A 25,230-nucleotide genomic window follows, 5' to 3' on the forward strand; every position below is an offset into this window, starting at 1 on the left:
GCCGATTCCCACCAAGGCAGGGTGGCCCGAAAAAGAAAAACTTTCACCATCATTCACTCCATCACTGTCTTGCGAGAAGGGTGCTTTACACTACAGTTTTTAAACTGCAACATTAACACCCCTCCTTCAGAGTGCAGGCACTGTACTTCCCATCTCCAGGACTCAAGTCCGGCCTGCCGGTTTCCCTGAATCCCTTCATAAATGTTACTTTGCTCACACTCCAACAGCACGTCAAGTATTAAAAACCATTTGTCTCCATTCACTCCTATCAAACACGCTCACGCATGCCTGCTGGAAGTCCAAGCCCCTCGCACACAAAACCTCCTTTACCCCCTCCCTCCAACCCTTCCTAGGCCGACCCCTACCCCGCCTTCCTTCCACTACAGACTGATACACTCTTGAAGTCATTCTGTTTCGCTCCATTCTCTCTACATGTCCGAACCACCTCAACAACCCTTCCTCAGCCCTCTGGACAACAGTTTTGGTAATCCCGCACCTCCTCCTAACTTCCAAACTACGAATTCTCTGCATTATATTCACACCACACATTGCCCTCAGACATGACATCTCCACTGCCTCCAGCCTTCTCCTCGCTGCAACATTCATCACCCACGCTTCACACCCATATAAGAGCGTTGGTAAAACTATACTCTCATACATTCCCCTCTTTGCCTCCAAGGACAAAGTTCTTTGTCTCCACAGACTCCTAAGTGCACCACTCACTCTTTTTCCCTCATCAATTCTATGATTCACCTCATCTTTCATAGACCCATCTGCTGACACGTCCACTCCCAAATATCTGAATACGTTCACCTCCTCCATACTCTCTCCCTCCAATCTGATATTCAATCTTTCATCACCTAATCTTTTTGTTATCCTCATAACCTTACTCTTTCCTGTATTCACCTTTAATTTTCTTCTTTTGCACACCCTACCAAATTCATCCACCAATCTCTGCAACTTCTCTTCAGAATCTCCCAAGAGCACAGTGTCATCAGCAAAGAGCAGCTGTGACAACTCCCACTTTGTGTGTGATTCTTTATCTTTTAACTCCACGCCTCTTGCCAAGACCCTCGCATTTACTTCTCTTACAACCCCATCTATAAATATATTAAACAACCACGGTGACATCACACATCCTTGTCTAAGGCCTACTTTTACTGGGAAAAAATTTCCCTCTTTCCTACATACTCTAACTTGAGCCTCACTATCCTCGTAAAAACTCTTCACTGCTTTCAGTAACCTACCTCCTACACCATACACTTGCAACATCTGCCACATTGCCCCCCTATCCACCCTGTCATACGCCTTTTCCAAATCCATAAATGCCACAAAGACCTCTTTAGCCTTATCTAAATACTGTTCACTTATATGTTTCACTGTAAACACCTGGTCCACACACCCCCTACCTTTCCTAAAGCCTCCTTGTTCATCTGCTATCCTATTCTCCGTCTTACTCTTAATTCTTTCAATTATAACTCTACCATACACTTTACCAGGTACACTCAACAGACTTATCCCCCTATAATTTTTGCACTCTCTTTTATCCCCTTTGCCTTTATACAAAGGAACTATGCATGCTCTCTGCCAATCCCTAGGTACCTTACCTTCTTCCATACATTTATTAAATAATTGCACCAACCACTCCAAAACTATATCCCCACCTGCTTTTAACATTTCTATCTTTATCCCATCAATCCCGGCTGCCTTACCCCCTTTCATTTTACCTACTGCCTCACGAACTTCCCCCACACTCACAACTGGCTCTTCCTCACTCCTACAAGATGTTATTCCTCCTTGCCCTATACACGAAATCACAGCTTCCCTATCTTCATCAACATTTAACAATTCCTCAAAATATTCCTTCCATCTTCCCAATACCTCTAACTCTCCATTTAATAACTCTCCTCTCCTATTTTTAACTGACAAATCCATTTGTTCTCTAGGCTTTCTTAACTTGTTAATCTCACTCCAAAACTTTTTCTTATTTTCAACAAAATTTGTTGATAACATCTCACCCACTCTCTCATTTGCTCTCTTTTTACATTGCTTCACCACTCTCTTAACTTCTCTCTTTTTCTCCATATACTCTTCCCTCCTTGCATCACTTCTACTTTGTAAAAACTTCTCATATGCTAACTTTTTCTCCCTTACTACTCTCTTTACATCATCATTCCACTTTTCATGGTATACTCAGTAAACTTATTCCTCTATAATTTTTACAATCTCTTTTGTCCCCCTTCCCTTTATATAAAGGGACTATACATGCTCTCTGCCAATCCCTAGGTACCTTCCCCTCTTTCATACATTTATTAAACAAAAGTACCAACCACTCCAACACTATATCCCCTCCTGCTTTTAACATTTCTGTCATGATCCCATCAGTTCCAGCTGCTTTACCCCCTTTCATTCTATGTAATGCCTCACATACCTCCCCCACACTTACATTCTGCTCTTCTTCACTCCTAAAAGATGGTATACCTCCCTGGCCAGTGCATGAAATTACCGCCTCCCTGTCTTCCTCAACATTTAAAAGTTCCTCAAAATATTCTCGCCATCTACCTAATACCCTCATCTCCCCATCTACTAACTCCCCTACTCTGTTTTTAACTGACAAATTCACACGTTCCCTAGGCTTTCTTAACTTGTTTAACTCACTCCAAAAATTTTTCTTATTTTCATTAAAATTTCTTGACAGTGCCTCTCCCATTTTATCATCTGCTCTCCTTTTGCACTCTCTCATCACTCTCTTCACCTTTCTTTTACTCTCCATATACTCTGCTCTTCTTATAACACTTCTGCTTTGTAAAAACCTCTCATAAGCTAACTTTTTCTCTTTTATCACACCCTTTACTTCATCATTCCACCAATCACTCCTCTTTCCTCCTGCCCCCACCCTCCTATAACCACAAACTTCTGCCTCACATTCTAATACTGCATTTTTAAAACTCATCCAACCCTCTTCAACCCCAACACTACTCATCTTTGCACTAGCCCACCTTTCTGCCAATAGTCGCTTATATCTCACCTGAACTTCCTCCTCCCTTAGTTTATACACTTTCACTTCCCTCCTACTTGTTGTTGCCACCTTCCTCTTGTCCCATCTACCTCTTACTCTAACTGTAGCTACAACTAAATAATGATCCGATATATCAGTTGCCCCTCTATAAACATGTACATTCTGGAGCCTGCCCATCAACCTTTTATCCACAATACATAATCTAACAAACTACTTTCATTACGTGCTACATCATACCTTGTATATTTATTTATCCTCTTTTTCATAAAATATGTATTATTTATTACCAAATCTCTTTCTACACATAGCTCAATTAAAGGCTCCCCATTTACATTTACCCCTGGCACCCCAAATTTACCTACTACTCCCTCCACAACATTTGTACCCACTTTAGCATTGAAATCCCCAACCACAAGTACTCTCACACTTGGTTCAAAACTCCCCATGCATTCACTCAACATTTCCCAAAATCTCTCTCTCTCCTCTACACTTCTCTCTTCTCCAGGTGCATATAGGCTTACTATAACCCACTTTTCACATCCAACCTTTATTTTACTCCACATAATCCTTGAATTAATACATTTATAGTCCCTCTTTTCCTGCCATATCTTATCCTTCAACATTATTGCTACTCCTTCCTTAGCTCTAACTCTATTTGAAACCCCTGATCTAATCCCATTTATTCCTCTCCACTGAAACTCTCCCACCCCCTTCAGCTGTGTTTCACTTAAAGCCAGGACATCCAGCTTCTTCTCATTCATAACATCCACAATCATCTCTTTCTTATCATTTGCACAACATCCACGCACATTCAGACTTCCCACTTTGACAATTTTCTTCTTATTCTTTTTAGTAATCTTTACAGGAAAAGGGGTTACTAGCCCATTGTTCCTGGCATTTTAGTCGACTTTTACAACACGCATGGCATACGGAGGAAAGATTCTTATTCCACTTCCCCATGGATATAAAAGGAAAAGTAATAAGACCAAGAACTATTAAGATAAAATCAAAGAAAGCTCAGATGAGTGTGTATAAATAAACGTGTACATGTATGTGTAGTGTGACCTAAGTGTAAGTAGAAGTAGCAAGACATACCTGTAATCTTGCATATTTATGAGACAGACAAAAGACACCAGCAATCCTACCATCATATAAAACAATTACAGGTTTCTGTTTCACACTCACTTGGCAGGATGGTAGTACCTCCCTGGGTGGTTGCTGTCTACCAACCTACTACCTCCATTGAGTTTTTCTTACTTTTGCCAATTCTCTCTGGTATCTACCTGCAATCTAACAGGCTTAAAAAGAGGAATCTTGATTATTTTAAACTAAATGATAGCTCCAACAGCAGATATGGTATACACTATCTTCTTAAAGACATGCTAAATGGCCCAAAATATGAGATATAGAGAGAGACCTGAAGAATTTTTAGTTTTCATAGTGCTTACAAATCCATCGAATCCACTGGCAATCCAGTATGGCCAAAATACAGCACATACATCCTATACATTTTTGTTTGCAAGAGCCCATGCAAACAGTTTAACTTTACACAATTAAGACTTGTATAGACCTAGACACCAGAGTAATGGGATACATTACTACAGTATTATTATCATTACTATTGTTATTATTACTATTAGTATTATTTTTTTTCCAACAAACCGGCCATATCCCACCAAGGCAGGGTGGCCCAAAAAGAAAAATGAAAGTTTCTCTTTTTAAATTTAGTAATTTATACAAGAGAAGGGATTACTAGCCCCTTGCTCCTGGCAATTATTATTATTATTATTATTACAGTACTGCAATCATGAGAGAGTTCTAAACCCATAATGGGAAACACGTATACAGGCATACCTCGCTTTAGAGCACTTCACTAATACAGTGGTACCTCGGGATACAAACAGCTCAAAATGCGAACAATTATGTAAGTGTATTTATGCAAGTGCTTTTGTAAGTGTATTTTTGGGGGTCTGAAACGGATTAATCTAATTTACATTATTCCTTATGGGAACAAATTTGTTCGGTATCAGAGCTTGAACAGCCTTCTGAAACGAAATAAGATCGTATTCCGAGGTACCACTGTATGGAATTTTTTTTAATTATATTCATGTTTATTATTTTCAGCACTTGTCTTGCTCTTAAGATGGTTTTCAGTGGTGATGCATTTATTTATTATTTACACTTATACATTATTTTTGTAGGCCTAGAGCTATTGTGCACTTAATAAATAATAGCATAAAATTTTTTTAGGCTTTTATATGCACTGGTAAGTGAAAAGAAAGGCTGTGATTCGCTTTACGGCAGTGGTCTGGAAACTAACCTGTTGTATTAACAAGGTATGCCTGTATGTAATGCACAGTACCAACACCACTTGCATGACATACTGTAACCTGGTCATTAAAAAGATTTGCAAGTGGCAGGCATTCAGATTATTATTATTACTGTATTCAAAAAGAAATTCTGAACTCATTGGCAGGCAAGCAGATTGAATTTCATAGAAAAAACCTGATGGTAAATAGTATAATTAAAATCTATAATATCTATTGTAACCTGTTTACCTGACCTAATTTACATCCATTCTCATGTACTGTTGTCAATAACTATTTTGGCTACCTAAGTATTAATTTAACAAAAACTGACAGTTGAGTTTAGTCTACTATCTCTACTTGTTTTTGGTAAGACAATAAATTCCTTAAAGGTGCTGTTTACCTCCTAGACTTACCTGTAGTCATACCACTGCGTTACATCATTTCAGCCTACATCAAATTTGCCTTTATGCCATTTTTCTAGAGTAAATTTCAGTTCAGAGAATGTCATTAGGTCCGACTTTACGTCACTCAGCAACGTCACCTACATCGTAATTTTTTTTGTTCATTATTCTTTAAAAAAAATTACTAAAATGTATTTTTAGTGTTCTTTAAGGTTTAGAAATATTTTTCGCGAGTTATCTATGCTAATTTTATGGAATTTGTCTCATTTTAAGGCATGGTTTATGTCTGGTTTATGTCAAAAACCAGGTTATGTCATGGATCTTGGAACTAATTAATGATGTAAGGTGGGGTATGACAGGTATGACTGTACTTAATAACCTTCTATGCACATGTTAGTGAACAGCTCTTTATCTGAGGAACTGGAACCACCCTTCCCTTTCTTGGATCAAACCTGATTACCTTCCAGTCCCTTGGCACTGTATGACCCTACAGGTTTAGTAAACTAAAGCTCTTACCTAATGAGAAGATTGACCAGATCTTCATTCAACATGATGCAGTGGCGATCCTCCTCCCACTTGTGATGTTCTCGGAGTATGAGGTAAATATTCTGTTTGCGCATCACTTCTCTACCCGCACGGGTGATGCACAGCTGGGTAAAATAATATTTATTATTAGATTTTCATCCATCCATCATGGAGGACTAGAGGCTAATCAGGGGGTGTCTCTTGTCAAGGTATAGTGACCCCTAATAAAGGAAACATTCACTCAATAGTTATCTTGCCAGAAGTGTGCAGACATCCAATTCACATGGCCCTCTGAACTGTAACACCCCCACCCCTCCTTCTGAGTGCTGGTGCTAAACTTCCCACTTCCACAAATTTGGCTGACTGGTTTCCCTGAATCCATTCATAAAAGTTTACTTGCTCACACTACAACAGCACATCAAGCCATAAACTAGTTGTCTCCATTCAATCCAATCTAAAATGCTCACTTAATATTTGGACATTTCCAACGATCATAACTACAGATCAGAAATCATGAATGATTAATTGATATAAATGTGTCAATGCTGTAAATGTGGAATGTCCTAAATCAAAATGTTGTAAGTTGGGGCTCTACTGTACCTGTTAAAAATCTATCTATTTGCAGCAAATTTTTATTACTATATTCATGGGTAAGTGCTAAACCTGAATTTGGTCACACAGCACATGGAGAATGGCAGGTGATCAGGTTTGATCAAGAGCCCATTAACAGCATTAAGGTTTCTCTTAAAGGATCATGGAAGGAAAGGGCTTCTCCAATTCCTTGCATCAAGAGCCCTTGACCAGCATCATGACACATCTTTCTCCCCACCTTCCTCTTGAAGGATACCTGCATCAAAGCCTCGAGCAGTAACTTGCGTATCTCTGGGTCTGGTTCTCTTTCTTTGTCATCAGGGAGGTACTGGAGGTCAAATGGCAAGGAGTCATTCTCTTCTTCATTAAAAGTGTCTGGTCCAGCGAGCGGTAACAAGAGGCGAGGTACCAAGTCAACATCCTCACCCATTAACCATGGGTGGTATTCTGTAATATTCACAATCAAAGTATACACTCTTGAAAGGGACCACAGCATCCAAACTGTCAAAATAAAACTTTACTAATATCCTCATATTATATATTTATTATAACTGTCATTGTAGAAATTTGGTTTGCAATAAAAAACAAGCAATAATAAACAACAGCTTATATGTACAGTGCCACAATATCAAATATTAAATATGTAATAATGTTAGAGTTCTGTTAGTTTAATGACTTTATTTTCCACCCCATAGTCATCCAATGGGCAGTAGTCAAAACTTATGGTGAATATGAAAAGAAGAAATTCTCTCTCACACTCATGGAGTGTCTGACGTAAGTTTTTATTTAGGAAAATCAACAAATGGTTTTACAAGAAACAAATTTACATGATAGTTTTGAGGACACAGATGTTGTGCACATGCACTTATACTTGCACTTAATTTTCCCCATAAGAAATAATGGAAATCCAATTAATCTGTTCCAGACAGCCAAAAGTTTTAAAAAAATTTTGTTTTTTTCATGAAATAAACATTTCCCTACAAAGAAAACAATGAGACATGCACAATAACTATATAAATAAATGTTAAACTGACACTTACCTTTACTGAAGAGTGATGAGACAGTTTTTCTTTAACACACTGGGATTTTCAGAGTAATACATGAGTAAAGGCTTCACTTTGCAATCCCCACTTGCATTGCAACAAAACAAGAGAGTTAGCCTGTCTTTCATAGGCTTGTGTCCTGGGAGTGCCTTTTCCTCCTGAATAATGTAGGTCCTGTTTGACATTTTCTTCCAGGACAGGCCTGTTTCGTCACAATTGAACACTTGTTGGGGTTGGAATTTTTCAACTTCGCCATGCCTTATCACACTGTGTATGCTAACGCGACGGTCTGGAGTTTTGAGACTCTCTGACCGCGGGTTCAATATGCCCCTAAGATTCTTAAATCTCTCAAACCAACCTTTGCTGGCCTTAAATTCACCAATATGAGCACTAGTTCCAGGCATTTTTTCCTGTTCACCTGAGTGTTAGTCGACTGGTGTGGGTTGCATCCTGGGAGACACGATTAAGGACCCCAATGGAAATAAGTTAGACAGTCCTTGATGACTCACTGACTTTCTTGGGTTATCCTGGGTGGCTAACCCTCTGGGGTTAACTGTTTCTCGGTAATTGTTTCTTGTTATACCACACCAACAACACTTGCTCCACATCTTCGAGTAGTACAGCTAATGATGGTGGAGCAACAGCTGACAGTGGTGCAGCAGCAGCTGACCGTGGTACAGCAGTAGCAGCAGCAACTTACTGTGGTACAGCAGCAGCTGACAGTGGTGCAGCAGCAGCAGCAGCTGACCATGGTACAGCAGCAGCAGCAGCTGACCATGGTACAGCAGAAGCTGACCGTGGTACAGCAGCAGCAGCAGCAGCAGCAGCAACTGACCGTGATACAGCAGCAGCTGACGGTGGTGCAGCAGCAGCTGACCGTGGTACGATAGTATTTCTCACCCTTTTTACCACAGGGTTGGCACTAGCTTTCTTTGGGCCCATGGTGGCTTATTTAGCAGTTGCAAGCACTAAAAACAATGGAGTAATACAAAATGTATCAAATGTATGCATGGAACCGGCCACCCTGGCTTGTAAACAATGACAGCAGGGCAGCTGAGGCGCTCAGGCTGGACGGACAGGTTCAGGATGAATCACACTGGGCAAGTTTTTCATCGTTGGGCCAAAATTTTTACGCTCAAATGCTTCGTTAGGCGGATTTAACATTAGACGATGCTTTCGTTAGCTGAGGGTCCACTGTAATTTAGGCTTGAATCCGTCATCCTAACAAAAATATAAAAATACTGTGTATTCTTAAAAGTAAAAATGAACTTACTCTTCTCAAAACAGCAATTGTGAACTGTTGCTATGATAGACATTCGCCTCCCTTTTGACTCCTTGTAATCCATAAATGATAGAAGTCGCTGCAACACAAACCCATCCTTGTCCATCATCTGTCTGGGGTACTCATGTCCTTAAGTATATTACTGTATTTATGAATAAATTATAAATACAGGGGGAAAATGAAATAAAAAGAGTGTAGAGTTATAAGGGAATAAACTGGTTAAAAATATTAAGGGTAAGACAGAAAGGACTGCAGCTGAACAAGGTGGTTTTAGTGAGGTTAAGGGATATGTAGACCAAGTGTTTATATATATTCATATAGGCAAATAATACTTACCATAGATTAAGGTAAGGAACTTTTGTTTCATTTAGGGATTTAGAAAAGGCATATGATAGGGTGGATATGGAAACAATGTGGCAGATGATGCAAATGTATGGAATTAGTGATACAGCAGGTTACTTAAAGCAATAAAGAATTTTTACCTGGATAGCGAAGCTCAAGCTAGAGTTTGAAGGAGAGGGAAATTATTTCCCAGTAAAATTAGGCTTTTCACAAAGATGAGTATGTAATGTCACCATGGTTGTTAAACATTTATAGATGGCCGTAAAAAAGTGAATAGTAGGTGTTGGGGAGAGGAGTAGGATTGAATGATAAAGCATCTGACACAAGGCATTATTACCATAATGATGAAGCATTAAACCTGTAAAGGATCATATGGCACCTGAGGAATGAGAGAAAATCAGGTTTATTCCAAGGAACATGAAAGTAGTTCCAATTCCTATAGTCAAAAATCCTTTACCAACATTAAGTTACTCGTCCTCAAGGGCTGAGATCACAGTACCCTATAATTATTATTATCACCTGAAAGCATTTATCTCATACTCTGGCAACGAGAGGTAATCAGGTCTGCTCCATGGAGGGAAAAGTGTAACTCCAATTCCCTGAATCAAAAGTTCTTTAGTATCAAGTTGCCCCCCCCGGAAGGGTTGAGATCACAGAGCCACTTGGGAAACATTACAGCAAGCATTTAATTGCCCATGGGTCAGCCACACACTGCAGGTATAAATGGAAGATCACACACGTACCTTCTCCCAGCAGCCAGTTGTGAGAAATTAGAGATGAATGATGCCAAAAGATGAAGTTTAGCACCCTTTTTGTTGTAGTCAATCTGAGAGAGTATGTAGACCAGACCTTCGAGCTTAGTGGGCCCATCAGTGATGCGGTCAAACACCCGTTGGCACAAATGCTTGGGCTTGGACAAATTAGCCAGTATACCACATGCAAAGTCTGCATGGGGATATTCCGTGTCCTCAATACACTAAAAAAGTAAGGATTTCTTTATCAACCACAGGTCCAGACTCAAGTGTAGCTTTGACATTACTGCTAACAAGGTAAAACAGTACATTTAAACAGTGTGTCTGTTTCATGATTAGTGGATGGAGGATAAAGCCTCCACCACCCTGTGTTTAATAACTCACGTGGGTTAAGTGTATTGATCATGTCAAATTCTACAAGCTAGGAAAAATTTACATAAATTAACATTTTTTTTCAATCAAATGCAGTGGAACCTCAAATATCAAACTTTCTTCGGTCCAGAAGGCTGTTCGAGTGCCTTTACCGAATGAATTTATTCCCATCAGGAATAATGTAAATTAGATTAGTCCATTTCAGACCCTCAAAAATACACTTATAAAAGCACTTACAAAAATACACTTACATAATTGGTCGTGTTGGGAGCAGTTCGATTTTTGAGGTTCCACTGTAGCTCAATAATGACTTATAATAACTAAGTTATGATCTAAAGAATTACAAGAAGTGCTCAACTTACAACTAAATTATTCCTTATTTTCCAACTTACAAACAAGTTTTCTGTAAAGAACCAGATGCAATGCAAAGCAGAGTTCAGTGATCAGACATTGGTAATTTGGCCAATATCACACAAAATTCAAAAAGTGCCAATTCAAAATTGGGTCCAGAAAAAATAATGCAGACATTCCTGGCACTAAAATAACATTTCCTCTGTTCATTAGTTACATTCCCAGGCTTCTCCAATATTACACATGAATTCCACTTTTAATTTTTCTTCACACTAAAAAATAGATTTACTGTTATGCACTATTGTAATAATTATATAAATAATGTCGGTGGATTCATGAATGCATATTAGACTGACCAGTTGGATGCATATTGGACAAATGACATGATTTGTGTACTCTGGAATATCAGCAAAAATCTAATATTTCTGGTACTTAGAGCTCAATTTCAAGCTACTTTCAGACAGAAACCAATCAAAATCATCTCCATTTCTGTAATATATCTTCCACTCTATCAAATGATACCAAGAGACCTAGAATAAAAATGTAAAAACCATCCAAAAATACACTGCAAAGTTGCTATTTTAAACCAAAGACCTAGTCATGGTTTTTTCCTCCATCATGCACTGCATGGGGCAGGACTTTTTTTTATATGGTGCACACTCACTACATTAACCAATTCTCTTATATCTAGGCCAATATTTATCACTCACAGCTTATCTGAGTGAGCTGAGCTCATGACGTAGAATTATGGAACTGACCCAGAGTTCAAAGCCGTAGAACTATGACACAGACCCTTAAGGGGTTAAGGGTTAGGTGTGGATGTTAACAACTTAATGCATTTGTTTCTTGGCAATATGCTCTACCTGGTCACTGTTACACTGTCTTTATTATTTTTATCATCCTTAATTGTACTACAATACGACCTTGTAAACCATGATACAGTATTAGTTTTAACTCCGTCCAAAATGTTGTGTATAACATCAACTTTCCAATTTAACCCATCCAGGTAGTGAAACTCCCGAAGACCCTCAATATAATGGATCTCTATATTAGTGGACTTCATAAATATGGAATAAAATCAGCTGGGTCAGTTGGTTTGGAAACAATGGACAAAGTCTGTAGGTTACAGAACTGTTAGTTATTGCTACCATCACTGTAGAACAATGTCTCTATCTACCACACCAGCTACCTGTCTCCCCTCTCTGGTCAGTCTGTTATATTGAGACTTTATTGGACAGTGTACGTCAATAAATGTAATAGTGTAACATGCAGTATGGATATAAATTTCAATTATCCTTATACTATTTATATAAGAACTTGAGCTTAAAACAATGATAAATAGTAATTATTACCTTTTCTTAACCACTTTCCTAAAATTGAATTAATTTTCACTAATCCGGCAATGTTGGGACCTGCAGTGTGCTGGATTAGTGAGTTTGCCGGATTACAGAGTGGTTAGGTTAGAATACACTTAATTAACCAATCAATAGAGACTCTTTCTGCTGTGTCTCAATCTTCCACTCTTTCTGCTACATCTTCCTCATTTTCATCACTGCATTCTCCTCCACTGGCTTGCTGCTGTGGATTTACAACCATCTGCACAATTTCTGAGTCAGTATAATGATGAAATTTGAGTCAGCATAATGATGATATTTGAGTCAGCATAATGATGAAATTTGAGTCAGCATAATGATGAAATTTGAAATTATGCTCACTGAAATTAATGCCGGATTACTGATGGAACCGGATAACTGATTGCCGGATTAGTGATGGCCGACCTGTACCCATTGTGAAGTGTTAGTTTTAACTTTCTGTGAAAGAAATAGCAGAGCGAAGTTCAAAACCAATTCTCTCCTGAATTTGTCACCAAACTCACTAAAGAATGCATTTAACTAATTTTTATGTCTACATAACATGAGGAAGTGGAACAGAATTCTTCCTCTGTAAGCCATGCGTGTTGTAAGAGACGACTAAAATGCCAGGGGCAAAGGGCTAGTTACCCCTTCTCATGTATACATGTACATTACTAAAGTTAAAAAGAGAAACTTTCATTTTTCTTTTTGGGCCACCCTGCCTCTGAGGGATATGGCCAGTTTGCTGAAAGAACAACAACGTATCAGAAAAGCTTGCAAGCACTTAAGTGTCAATGATATATATAAAAGAGGTAAATATGATGAATGTTTGCTTAGAAAATGCTCTTGCAATGGTAAATAGGTAAACCGGTTAAATTCAACAGAACCTCAAAAAGACATAATTACGTAGTTGCTTTAATGCTGGTAGAATTACCGACAATATGTTGGGTAAAAGGACACAAGTGTAACTAATGTGACATTTTATTGTGGCAACGTTTCACTCTCCAAGAGATTTATCAAGCCGTTAGATTTGATAAAACTCTTGTGTCTTTTACTTTTCACCCTTTTTTTTCTTGTGTCCTTTTACCCAACAATTACAAAGTTAATAAAATTATTTACCTTGACCATTTCTGCAGTGATATCAACATCTTTCAGGGCCAGAAGACCTTCAGCCCCAGACTCCTCTGCAGAAATGTTGATTAGTGCACGCATGGCATCTTTACTTGTGTAAATTTCCGAGTCTCTAATCAAGTGCAAAATAGCTGTAAGAATATCTGCTCTGGAGGTCAGAAGACTTAGACCCTCAGGGGTTCCTGTTAGCTCTATAAAATAAAATAAAATAAAACATAATGTGAATAAACTATAATGTGGACATAGTAGTTTTAGATATACAGTACGGAACATGGAGAAATTATAAGGGAAATCTACCCTACACCCTCGAAGTCAACTTCCACTGACAGAAAAACTGAAAGCATGAAGCATAACATTTTGCTGGCCATGATTGAAGATGGTACCTACACATTTCAGAACATTCAGTGTATAAGATAAGCAAGATTAGAATTCCAGCCACCACTCACCAAGATTATTACTACAATTCCCTCCCTAGAAAATGGGAGGCATTGAGGTTTAATCCAAGGAAAGAATAAGAGTCCTTCACCAGCATCAAGGCACTTCTACTGAAAGAATCTCCTCACAGAGCCATTTACCATTCAATGCAAAAACATTTCCCTAATAAGTCATTAAATGTAACATGCTAGCATTTTTTTACAATTAGTCTTATGTATCTATTACAGCATTATATAATGCAGTAGAATCTATTATGTAATCTAGAAAATTTAACATATATTTTGTTGCTAGCACAATAAAAAAAATCTATAAATTATTTTACAGAGTACAATCATCTCTGCAAATTCAGAGGCTTCAGTATTTGTATCTCAGCTACCTAATATTTTTACTGGTTGGCAACCAGCAAAGAAATTTCATTGTCCAATAATGTTCTGTGCCTCAATGTCTTTCCCCACACTCAAACCTCTTGGTTATTATTTTTATAAATGCAAATATTAATCAGATTAGAGTGCTATATTGCAGCAAAATGGTCTCTAAAACACTTAACAAATCCAAATACAGTAGGTCCCCACTTATACGGCAGGTTAGGTTCCAGGATACTGCCAGAAAGCACACATCACAGAAAAGCAGAAAGCCATTTTTTTCCACTTATGAATGCAATAGAACTCTGCATTAAAAACAATAAAAAGTAAAATACAGTGGACCCTCACCTAATGATATTAATCTGTTCCTGAGAGCTCATCGTTAGCCGTAATTATTGTTAGCCAAATTAATTTTCCCCATAAGAAATAATGGAAGTCCAATTAATCCGTTCCAGACAGCCAAAAGTATTAAAAAAAATTTTTTTTCATGAAATACAGTATACATTTCCCTACAAAGAAAACAATGAGACATGCACAATAACTATATAAATAAATGTTAAAATGACACGTACCTTTATTGAAGAGTATTGATGAGTGATGAGACACTGTTTTTCTTGAACACTCTAGGATTTTCAGATACATAAGTAAAGGCTTCACTTTGCAATCCCAACTAACATTACAACAAAACATGAAAGTTAGCCTGTCTTTCATAGGCTTGTGTCCTGGGAGTGCCTTTTCATCCTGTGTAATGTAGGTCCTGTTCGGCATTTTCTTCCAGGACAGGCCTGTTTCGTCACAATTGAACACTTGTTGGGGTTGGAATTTTTCAACTTCGCCATGCCTTATTGCACTGTGTATGCCACTACAATTCTTAAATCTCTCAGACCAACCTTTGCTGGCCTTAAATTCACCAATATGAGCACTAGTTCCAGGCATTTTTTCCTGTTCACTTGGGTGTTAGTCAACTGTTGTGAGTCGCATCCTGGGGGACAAGATTAAGGACCCCAATGGAAATAAGATAGACAGTCCTCGATGATGCACTGGCTTTCTTGGGTTATCCTGGGTGGATAACCCTCTGGGGTTAATTGTTTCTCGGTAATTGTTTCCCGTTAAGCCACACCAACAACACTCGCTCCACATCTTCGAGGAGTACAGCTGATGGTGGTGGAGCAACAGCTGATGGTGGTGCAGTAGCAGCTGACTGTGGTGCAGCAGCAGCTGACTGTGGTGCAGCAACAGCTGATGGTGGTGCAGCAGCAGCTGACTGTGGTGCAGCAGCAGCTGACTGTGGTGCAGCAATGCATTCGTTAGGCGGGGGTCCACTGTACACACAAAGTACACTCATTACTTACATTAAAATATTTGTAGTCTTAATGTAGGGTGAGAGGTGAGTTTTATTTGTAGGAAGTCAGGTTTGGGAGGAATGGTAGCCAGCCAGGTCAGCCCACCCCTCCCCACCCACACATAATATACTACGACATTTAATTAAAGTGCCCCAGAGTGATAAAATACATATACAGTGCATTCATTAATTACCTTAAAATATTTGTATTCTTAATGTAGGGTGAGAGGTGAGTTACATTTGTAGGAAGTCAGGTTTGTGAAGTATGGTAGCCAGCCAGGGCAGCCCTCCCCACCCCACCCCAGCCACATGTAATGTAAACAAACCAGGTGAACACATCTGGTTTTCAATCATACACTTTTTGTATTATACCATAATACAAACACTTTACATTGTGTACAAGTTGTCTCCACACTGATACAGTAGAATAAATAAAGAGAAACACTCCCATTCTCATGTAACACCATTTTTAGAAGAAATGACACTGAGTGAAGGCATATAGGAATAAATCACTTTGACTTTTTTTGGGTTATCCTAGGTTTTCTACACATGCTGCTATGTATGATATTCTATATAACTGTATTTGTGCATATCTGAATAAACTTAATTACCTACTTACATATGAAAGGAATAATTTTCTAGTTACCCTCAGTAATATTGTAGTGTGATGAAAGGTTTTGAAAACCGTCAAGTTGAAGAATTGAGACACTTATGCAACATATGGGAATCTTTATTGAAGAAACATTTCTCCACACAGTGGCTTCATCAGTCTTATACAAAGCAGGAAGGTATAAGGAGAGGAGAAGTTGAGGTAATCAGTCCTTCGGCCTGGACTCGATGGGCTCAGTCCATCAATCTTGTAGAAGTACAGCACAGGGCCGTAGCAGTGGCTTATCTACTGTAGTCAGGTGAGGCGAAGCAGGAGGAGGCGGGGGTCATAGTGGAACCATCCACTAGTCTAAGCAGGTCTTCGTCCAAAGACTGGACAAGTTTTGAAGAATTCTTTGTATCAAGATCCCATGATGATGTAGTGTCCGACAGATTGATGGACTGAACCCATCGACTCCAGGCTGAGGGACTGATTACCTCAACTCCTCTTCTCCTTATACCTTCCTGCTTTGTAAAAGACTGATGAAGCCACTGTGTGGCAAAACATTTCTTCAATAAAGATTCCCATATGTTGCATAAGTGTCTCAAGTATAATTATCAGAGTACAAGGTTTAGAAAGAAACATAAGCAAACACCATGACACATTTATTAGAAAACATTTCGATCCTGGGACCTTGATCACTTCTAACATACAGAGGTAAAAAGACATTATATATAGGCAGAGAGTGAGGTGTGAGTGACGCATGGTGACCTGAAGAATGCCATGTTGAGATGAGGATGGGTAGAGGAAGAGATCATGTGACTCCTGTGTTGTTGGGTTGTGGCGCTTAGCCTGCTTAAGTATCATGTATTCTAATGTTTTTGAAATTTTGCAGTTTCCAGTGTTACATTTTATTGTGTCAGTGACGGTGATTAGCGAGGCTTCTAAGCACCATCGGAGTCTGAGGTCTGGTTCAGTGAGAACGAGTTGTGCCCCATTCCAGTTCATCAAATGCCCCGTGGAGTCTCTGTGGAGGACACAGGCATACCTTCAATCGTTTCTGTTACAGGTACTTTGATGCTCGTTCAGGTGGACCACAAGATCTTTGCCTGTCTTGCCTACATATTTCTCGGGATAGAATCCACAAGGGATGGCATAGACGCCTGCTGTGGAAGTTAGAGATGTGGGGCTGCATTTCGTAGTGAGGTCTTTGATAGATGATGTGTTCATGGTGGAAACATTGATGTTACTCTTAGCAAGTCCCCAGCAAGTATTCGTAGCAACATCACCACATGGGAGCACTATGAACTGCTTAGAGGGCTGTTCCATGGGCAGTTTGTTGAGGATAGCTCGTGCCTCGAGTCTGCAATCTTGGATGAAGAAAGATGGAAAATGAAGATGTGTAAAGGCTTGTGTTATGTAAATACATTCTTCTTCAAGAAAACAAGGGCTGGAGATGCAAAGAGCTCTCAAGAAGAAGCCAATGAGGACTCCTTTTTTAGTGCGGGTGTCTTGGTGTGAGTAGAAGTGTATAAGATCGTCCTTGTTAGTAGGTTTTCTATACACTTTGAAGAGAAGTTTGTCACTGTCAGGAGATCTGCACAGGAGGACATAGAGGAAAGGAAGTTTGCCATTCTTTTCGAATTCAAGTGTAAACTTTATCGATGGTTCAGCTGCATTGATCTAGTTGAGAAGGGCCTGGATACTGAGACGTATCGGGTAGAAAACCAATATATCATCAACGTATCTTAACCAGGTAATAGTGTTGGGAATGAGGGTGCTGAATTTCTCTGTCTCTAGATTTTCCATGAAGACGTCAGCAAGCACAGCACTGAGCGGGCTGCCCATTGCCATCCCAAAGCAGTGTTTGTAACAGTTGTCCTGATACTTGAAGTTGAATTTAACACAAAGATTCACTAGCCTGATGAAATCTAGAAGAGGTAAAGGAAGGTCGTGGTTTTCAGTGAGCCTATGTCTCAGAATGTTTACTCCAGCATCAGTAGGAACATTGGTAAAGAGGGCTGTGACATCGAAGGAAGCCTTGCTTTTGTTTTTTAACATTCACGTTGGAAATTCGAGAGAGGTCACCTGAGTGTTTGAGGTGGGCTTGGCTGATGGTGCCCAGAAGTGTTGAAAGGTATCTGGCAAGGTGGCCAGCTATCCATGCGGTGGGTCCTAAGAAAAGTGTTGAGAAGAAAAAGACGATTTCCATGGACTTAACGAGGCAATACATCATACACCGCACCCTCAACATCCCCCACCCTCAGCATCCCCCATCCTCAGCATCCCCCACCCTCATCATCCCCCATCCTCAACATCCCCCCACCTTCAATATCCCCCACCCTCGACCTCCCCCACCATCTCTGCTCCAAGTGTGTAAGTACACCTACCATCCGACTTACGACCTGCTCGACATACGACCACTCGACTTACGACCGTGTTTTTTATGCCAAATTTCTGGGAAATAAACAACTGTTTGTGTTGTATACAGTGTTTATCCTAAACCTTACAGTATAAAATACAGTACTAACAGCATAAAAAGTAAAGTAAAAAATGGAATACCAAAATAAAACAATAAAATAAAGTCATTTCAAAAATGTCATGTTGATATTCAGTAGTAAAGTTCGACTTACGTCCATTTTGACTTACGACCGGTTGGTCGGAACCAAGCTCGATCGTAAGTCGGAGGGTAGGTGTACATATACACTTTACATAAACAGTTTTTATACGATATTTCTTATTTATAAATACATTGTTTTAGCGTTTTCCTTAGAAAACTAGTGATCTACTGCAGTTAGCCTTAAAAATACTCTGTTTTCTCTTACAGTAAGAGCATGGGAAGATACTATAGTCAAATTGGGACAGAAATGGCAGACGCTTCCACCGCTGCCTCTGCCACCATATTATGGCCTATTTTATTCATTCTAGAGTATACATGTATATCATGTTTCTGTGTTAATTATATTGTTTATTATGTCATATTAGATTAATTGTGATAAATAAATAAGCTGCAAAGCTGATAATAGCATCATATTCAAGTATTTTTTTCTTAGTCTCCAGGGTGCAGGAACGGATTAATGGCTTTTGAATTAATTTAAATGAGGAAAATTAATTTGATATGTAAGTAAATTGAGTTACGAGCTAGATCACGGAACGGATTAAACTCGTAAGCTAAGGTTCCACTGTATATAGAATTAACCTAGAATAACCCACTATAGTCATGGTGCATTATGTCAAGTTAACCTAGAATAACCCACTATAATAATGGTATACTGTATTATATAAAATTAACAGAATAAAATCTATAGTCAAACAGGATGACATACTATATTTCAGTTTATGTCTCAGATCTATGACTTCCAGCAGGCATGCATGAGCGTGTTTGACAGGAGTGAATGGAGACAAATGGTTTTTAATACTTGACATGCTGTTGGAGTGTGAGCAAAGTAACATTTATGAAGGGGTTCAGGGAAACCGGCAGGCCGGACTTGAGTCCTGGAGATGGGAAGTACAGTGCCTGCACTCTGAAGGAGGGGTGTTAATGTTGCAGTTTAAAAACTGAAGTGTAAAGCACCCTTCTGGCAAGACAGTGATGGAGTGAATGATGGTGAAAGTTTTTCTTTTTCGGGCCACCCTGCCTTGGTGGGAATCGGCCAGTGTGATAAAAAAAAAAAAAAAAAAAATCTATGATATTCAAATATTAGTAGCTTCCAGTCCTTACTTACGAGCAGCAGTCATGCAGGCAGCACTCTTAACATCTATCCGACCATCTGCTGCCAGCAGCTGAACCAGCTCGTTGACAGTGTCCATTAGCATCGTATTCAACCAAAAACCTCAACCTGGCAAAATTGGTCTTTTATTAGAAAGAAAATCTGTACTGAAGAAACTGATAGAGAGAACAGGGACAGGCTGTAAGAGGCAGGAAACAGGTACACTAGGGGAATGTTGGATGATATGATAGATAAGAGAGATGAGTCACTCGGATGTGAAGAAGTATTTCTTCAGCCCCAGAGTGGTTGGATGTTGAATAATCTAGTTGAAGCAACACCAGTGGTAGATACAGGTTCAATATAAAGCTTTAAATACAGACATGATAGGGTTCATGAAGCCATGAGAAAGTGAACTCTGTAGTAGCCAGAGCAAAAGGTGGGGCCAGGAGCTGAAATTCGACTCCTGCAGGAAGGTGCTGCTGGCTTGGTCCATAGTGACCTCATCTCACACAATGAGTCTGGGATTAGTTCCGTGTATGGCGAAACACTGGGCATATTTCCATACCACTCTATCAGATTTTGTGCGGATTTTTAACCTCAAAGGGTTAGCCACCCAGGATAACCCATGAGTCAATGCATCACTGAGGGACTGTCTGTCTTATTTCCATTGTGGTCCTTAGTCTTGTTTCCCCAAGATGCGACCCGCACCAGTTCACTAACATCCAGGTACCTACTTGCTTGCTACGTGAACGGGACAACAGGTGTACGTAAATACGCTCAGTGTTTACCCTTGCCAAGGACTGAACCACACACACTCTGTAGGTGAAGAGATAGTGTTGCCTATCAGGCCACGCGCCTAGTAGGCAACGTCTACTTTTAAATAATCTATAAGCATTAAGATTAGTCTGCCTGAAATGCCCCAGCATGTTTGTGGTTTCCGTTGTACTTAACAACGCTTTATAAAATGTAAATCACACACTAAAATTTGCAAATTTATAAAATTTGTTTGCCGTTCCTGTTCACCTAGTAGTAAGTAGGTACCTGTGTACTCACCTAATTGTGGTTGCGGGGGTCGATACTCAGCTCCTGGCCCCGCCTCTTCACTGACCGCTACTGGGTCCTCTCTCTCCCTGCTCCATGAGCTTCATCATACCTCGTCTTTACAACTATGTATGGTTCCTGCCTCCATTACATCGTTAGTCGACTAGTGTGGGTCGCATCCTGGGGGACAAGACTGATGGGCCCCCAGTAGAAATAAGAGTCACCGATGACATATTAACCTCGACCTAAAATGCTTTCTTGATAGTTGTGACAGAACCCACAGGCATAACACCAGACACAAACATCTCTATGACATTCCCCGTGTCCGACTAAACCTTTACAAAAATTCAATGTATGTCAAAGGCCCTAAAATCTGGAACACCCTACCTGAAAACTCTAGAACTGCAGACACATTCATCACCTTCAAAACTACCATTAGAAAACATCTTATCTCCCTGATACATCCCGTCAACTAATTACATAAATACCGCCTGGTGGTTCACACTTACACTCACTCACCCATTTGACCATAAACAGAAATACATGTATCAATCTCAATCTTAAAATAATGAATCCTAACTAGTCATAAGTTGGCCTGTGATACTCCAATACTGAAACTGTATTGTGCCAAAACAAAAGCATTCACATTGCTAAACTCACAAACTAGTATTTAGTCACTTAGCCATAATACCAACTTAACTCATAATTTGTAATATTTTAAATTTAAGAATTAATATAAGTCTGCCCGAAATGCCTAGCCATGCTAGGTGTTCTAGTGGTACACTCTGTAATTATTATTTTGCTACATGTAAACCACACAATAACCAAATTTGTAAACTCAGCATTGTAATCCTTATAGAGAATACTTTGAATTGGATCCTGGGTGGCTAACCATTCGAATTAAAATGTCGAACAATTCTTAACTTACTAGTTTTCGTGTTATTGTTGGGTTTGTAAAGGTCACTAACAGCTTACGCTGTATCGAGCCTTGTTTCCCGATGTACGGGGAAGAAATGTTGTGATGTAAGAAAAAAAACGAGTCCCTTTAATTATTAAGTAAATAAGTTTGTTCAGGTACAGATACGCATAAATACAATTACATAAATTATCATACACACCAGCATTTGTGCAGATTACTTAGGATAGCCCCGAATAGCCAGACAAATTGATTTATTTCCATTGGGGTTCTTTGTAAATATAACAGAAGAAATTAGAAGTTACCATATATACACCAGGTGGACGCCCTCGCCAAGCCCCAGAAGAGCGGGATCCCTACATCTTCACCTAAGTTCACCAAGAGTTGAACATTAAAATGGTATGAAATACCGACAGATTGTTAGGTAAGACACATATGCAACAGTTAGGTATCTTTATTTCGAAACGTTTCGCCTACACAGTAGGCTTCTTCAGTCGAGTACAGAAAGGTTGATAGAAGCAGAAGATACTTGAAGACGATGTAATCAGTCCATCACCCTTAAAGTTTTGAGGTGGTCAGTCCCTCAGTCTGGAGAAGAGCATTGTTCCGTTGTCTGAAACAATATGAAGTTGAAGTGACAGAATGGGGCCTTTATATAGTGCCAGGAGGTGAGACGTAGGTTGCTTAGGGAGGGCAGGTCCTTCTCAAACCCAGCCGTTCTCACTAGTAGAGGTTGTCGAAGTGGTCTGTACCAAGATACCCTTGTGTTGCAGTGTCTGACAGAATGAACATTAAAATGGTATGAAATACCGACAGATTGTTAGGTAAGACACATATGCAACAGTTAGGTATCTTTATTTCGAAACGTTTCGCCTACACAGTAGGCTTCTTCAGTCGAGTACAGAAAGGTTGATAGAAGCAGAAGATACTTGAAGACGATGTAATCAGTCCATCACCCTTAAAGTTTTGAGGTGGTCAGTCCCTCAGTCTGGAGAAGAGCATTGTTCCGTTGTCTGAAACAATATGAAGTTGAAGTGACAGAATGGGGCCTTTATATAGTGCCAGGAGGTGAGACGTAGGTTGCTTAGGGAGGGCAGGTCCTTCTCAAACCCAGCCGTTCTCACTAGTAGAGGTTGTCGAAGTGGTCTGTACCAAGATACCCTTGTGTTGCAGTGTCTGACAGAATGAACATTAAAATGGTATGAAATACCGACAGATTGTTAGGTAAGAAACATATGCAACAGTTAGGTATCTTTATTTCGAAACGTTTCGCCTACACAGTAGGCTTCTTCAGTCGAGTACAGAAAGGTTGATAGAAGCAGAAGATACTTGAAGACGATGTAATCAGTCCATCACCCTTAAAGTTTTGAGGTGGTCAGTCCCTCAGTCTGGAGAAGAGCATTGTTCCGTTGTCTGAAACAATATGAAGTTGAAGTGACAGAATGGGGCCTTTATATAGTGCCAGGAGGTGAGACGTAGGTTGCTTAGGGAGGGCAGGTCCTTCTCAAACCCAGCCGTTCTCACTAGTAGAGGTTGTCGAAGTGCTCTGTACCAAGATACCCTTGTGTTGCAGTGTCTGACAGAATGAACATTAAAATGGTATGAAATACCGACAGATTGTTAGGTAAGACACATATGCAACAGTTAGGTATCTTTATTTCGAAACGTTTCGCCTACACAGTAGGCTTCTTCAGTCGAGTACAGAAAGGTTGATAGAAGCAGAAGATACTTGAAGACGATGTAATCAGTCCATCACCCTTAAAGTTTTGAGGTGGTCAGTCCCTCAGTCTGGAGAAGAGCATTGTTCCGTTGTCTGAAACAATATGAAGTTGAAGTGACAGAATGGGGCCTTTAGAACGGCTGGGTTTGAGAAGGACCTGCCCTCCCTAAGCAACCTACGTCTCACCTCCTGGCACTATATAAAGGCCCCATTCTGTCACTTCAACTTCATATTGTTTCAGACAACGGAACAATGCTCTTCTCCAGACTGAGGGACTGACCACCTCAAAACTTTAAGGGTGATGGACTGATTACATCGTCTTCAAGTATCTTCTGCTTCTATCAACCTTTCTGTACTCGACTGAAGAAGCCTACTGTGTAGGCGAAACGTTTCGAAATAAAGATACCTAACTGTTGCATATGTGTCTTACCTAACAATCTGTCGGTATTTCATACCATTTTAATGTTCATTCTGTCAGACACTGCAACACAAGGGTATCTTGGTACAGACCACTTCGACAACCTCTACTAGTGAGAACGGCTGGGTTTGAGAAGGACCTGCCCTCCCTAAGCAACCTACGTCTCACCTCCTGGCACTATATAAAGGCCCCATTCTGTCACTTCAACTTCATATTGTTTCAGACAACGGAACAATGCTCTTCTCCAGACTGAGGGACTGACCACCTCAAAACTTTAAGGGTGATGGACTGATTACATCGTCTTCAAGTATCTTCTGCTTCTATCAACCTTTCTGTACTCGACTGAAGAAGCCTACTGTGTAGGCGAAACGTTTCGAAATAAAGATACCTAACTGTTGCATATGTGTCTTACCTAACAATCTGTCTGTATTTCATACCATTTTAATGTTCATTCTGTCAGACACTGCAACACAAGGGTATCTTGGTACAGACCACTTCGACAACCTCTACTAGTGAGAACGGCTGGGTTTGAGAAGGACCTGCCCTCCCTAAGCAACCTACGTCTCACCTCCTGGCACTATATAAAGGCCCCATTCTGTCACTTCAACTTCATATTGTTTCAGACAACGGAACAATGCTCTTCTCCAGACTGAGGGACTGACCACCTCAAAACTTTAAGGGTGATGGACTGATTACATCGTCTTCAAGTATCTTCTGCTTCTATCAACCTTTCTGTACTCGACTGAAGAAGCCTACTGTGTAGGCGAAACGTTTCGAAATAAAGATACCTAACTGTTGCATATGTGTCTTACCTAACAATCTGTCGGTATTTCATACCATTTTAATGTTCATTCTGTCAGACACTGCAACACAAGGGTATCTTGGTACAGACCACTTCGACAACCTCTACTAGTGAGAACGGCTGGGTTTGAGAAGGACCTGCCCTCCCTAAGCAACCTACGTCTCACCTCCTGGCACTATATAAAGGCCCCATTCTGTCACTTCAACTTCATATTGTTTCAGACAACGGAACAATGCTCTTCTCCAGACTGAGGGACTGACCACCTCAAAACTTTAAGGGTGATGGACTGATTACATCGTCTTCAAGTATCTTCTGCTTCTATCAACCTTTCTGTACTCGACTGAAGAAGCCTACTGTGTAGGCGAAACGTTTCGAAATAAAGATACCTAACTGTTGCATATGTGTCTTACCTAACAATCTGTCGG

At 39.8% G+C, this 25,230-nt stretch overlaps 1 protein-coding gene across 6 annotated transcripts in view; it reads right to left on the bottom strand.

Annotated features, from left to right (window-relative positions):
• Window positions 1–22,225, bottom strand: part of LOC128691189 (protein HGH1 homolog) — a 29,062-nt gene extending 6,837 nt beyond the window's left edge. The window contains exons 1-7 of one of the 6 annotated variants that reach the window (XM_070089022.1): window positions 22,171–22,225; window positions 19,924–20,037; window positions 13,459–13,661; window positions 10,256–10,488; window positions 9,162–9,283; window positions 7,102–7,292; window positions 6,246–6,379 (exon numbers count right to left, since the gene is read on the bottom strand). In XM_070089022.1, coding sequence (XP_069945123.1) covers window positions 6,246–6,379; window positions 7,102–7,292; window positions 9,162–9,283; window positions 10,256–10,488; window positions 13,459–13,661; window positions 19,924–20,014 — 974 coding nt within the window. In that variant the 5' untranslated portion in view covers window positions 20,015–20,037; window positions 22,171–22,225. Of the gene's footprint in view, window positions 1–6,245; window positions 6,380–7,101; window positions 7,293–9,161; window positions 9,284–10,255; window positions 10,489–13,458; window positions 13,662–19,919; window positions 20,040–20,961; window positions 21,151–21,877; window positions 22,012–22,170 lie in introns of those variants that run through there. The other 5 variants (XM_070089023.1, XM_053780047.2, XM_070089024.1 and 2 more) reach the window with 5 other exon arrangements.
• Window positions 22,226–25,230: the final 3,005 nt, after the last annotated feature.

The sequence above is a fragment of the Cherax quadricarinatus genome, chromosome 27, assembly GCF_038502225.1.
Source record: "Cherax quadricarinatus isolate ZL_2023a chromosome 27, ASM3850222v1, whole genome shotgun sequence".
NCBI lineage: Eukaryota > Metazoa > Arthropoda > Malacostraca > Decapoda > Parastacidae > Cherax > Cherax quadricarinatus.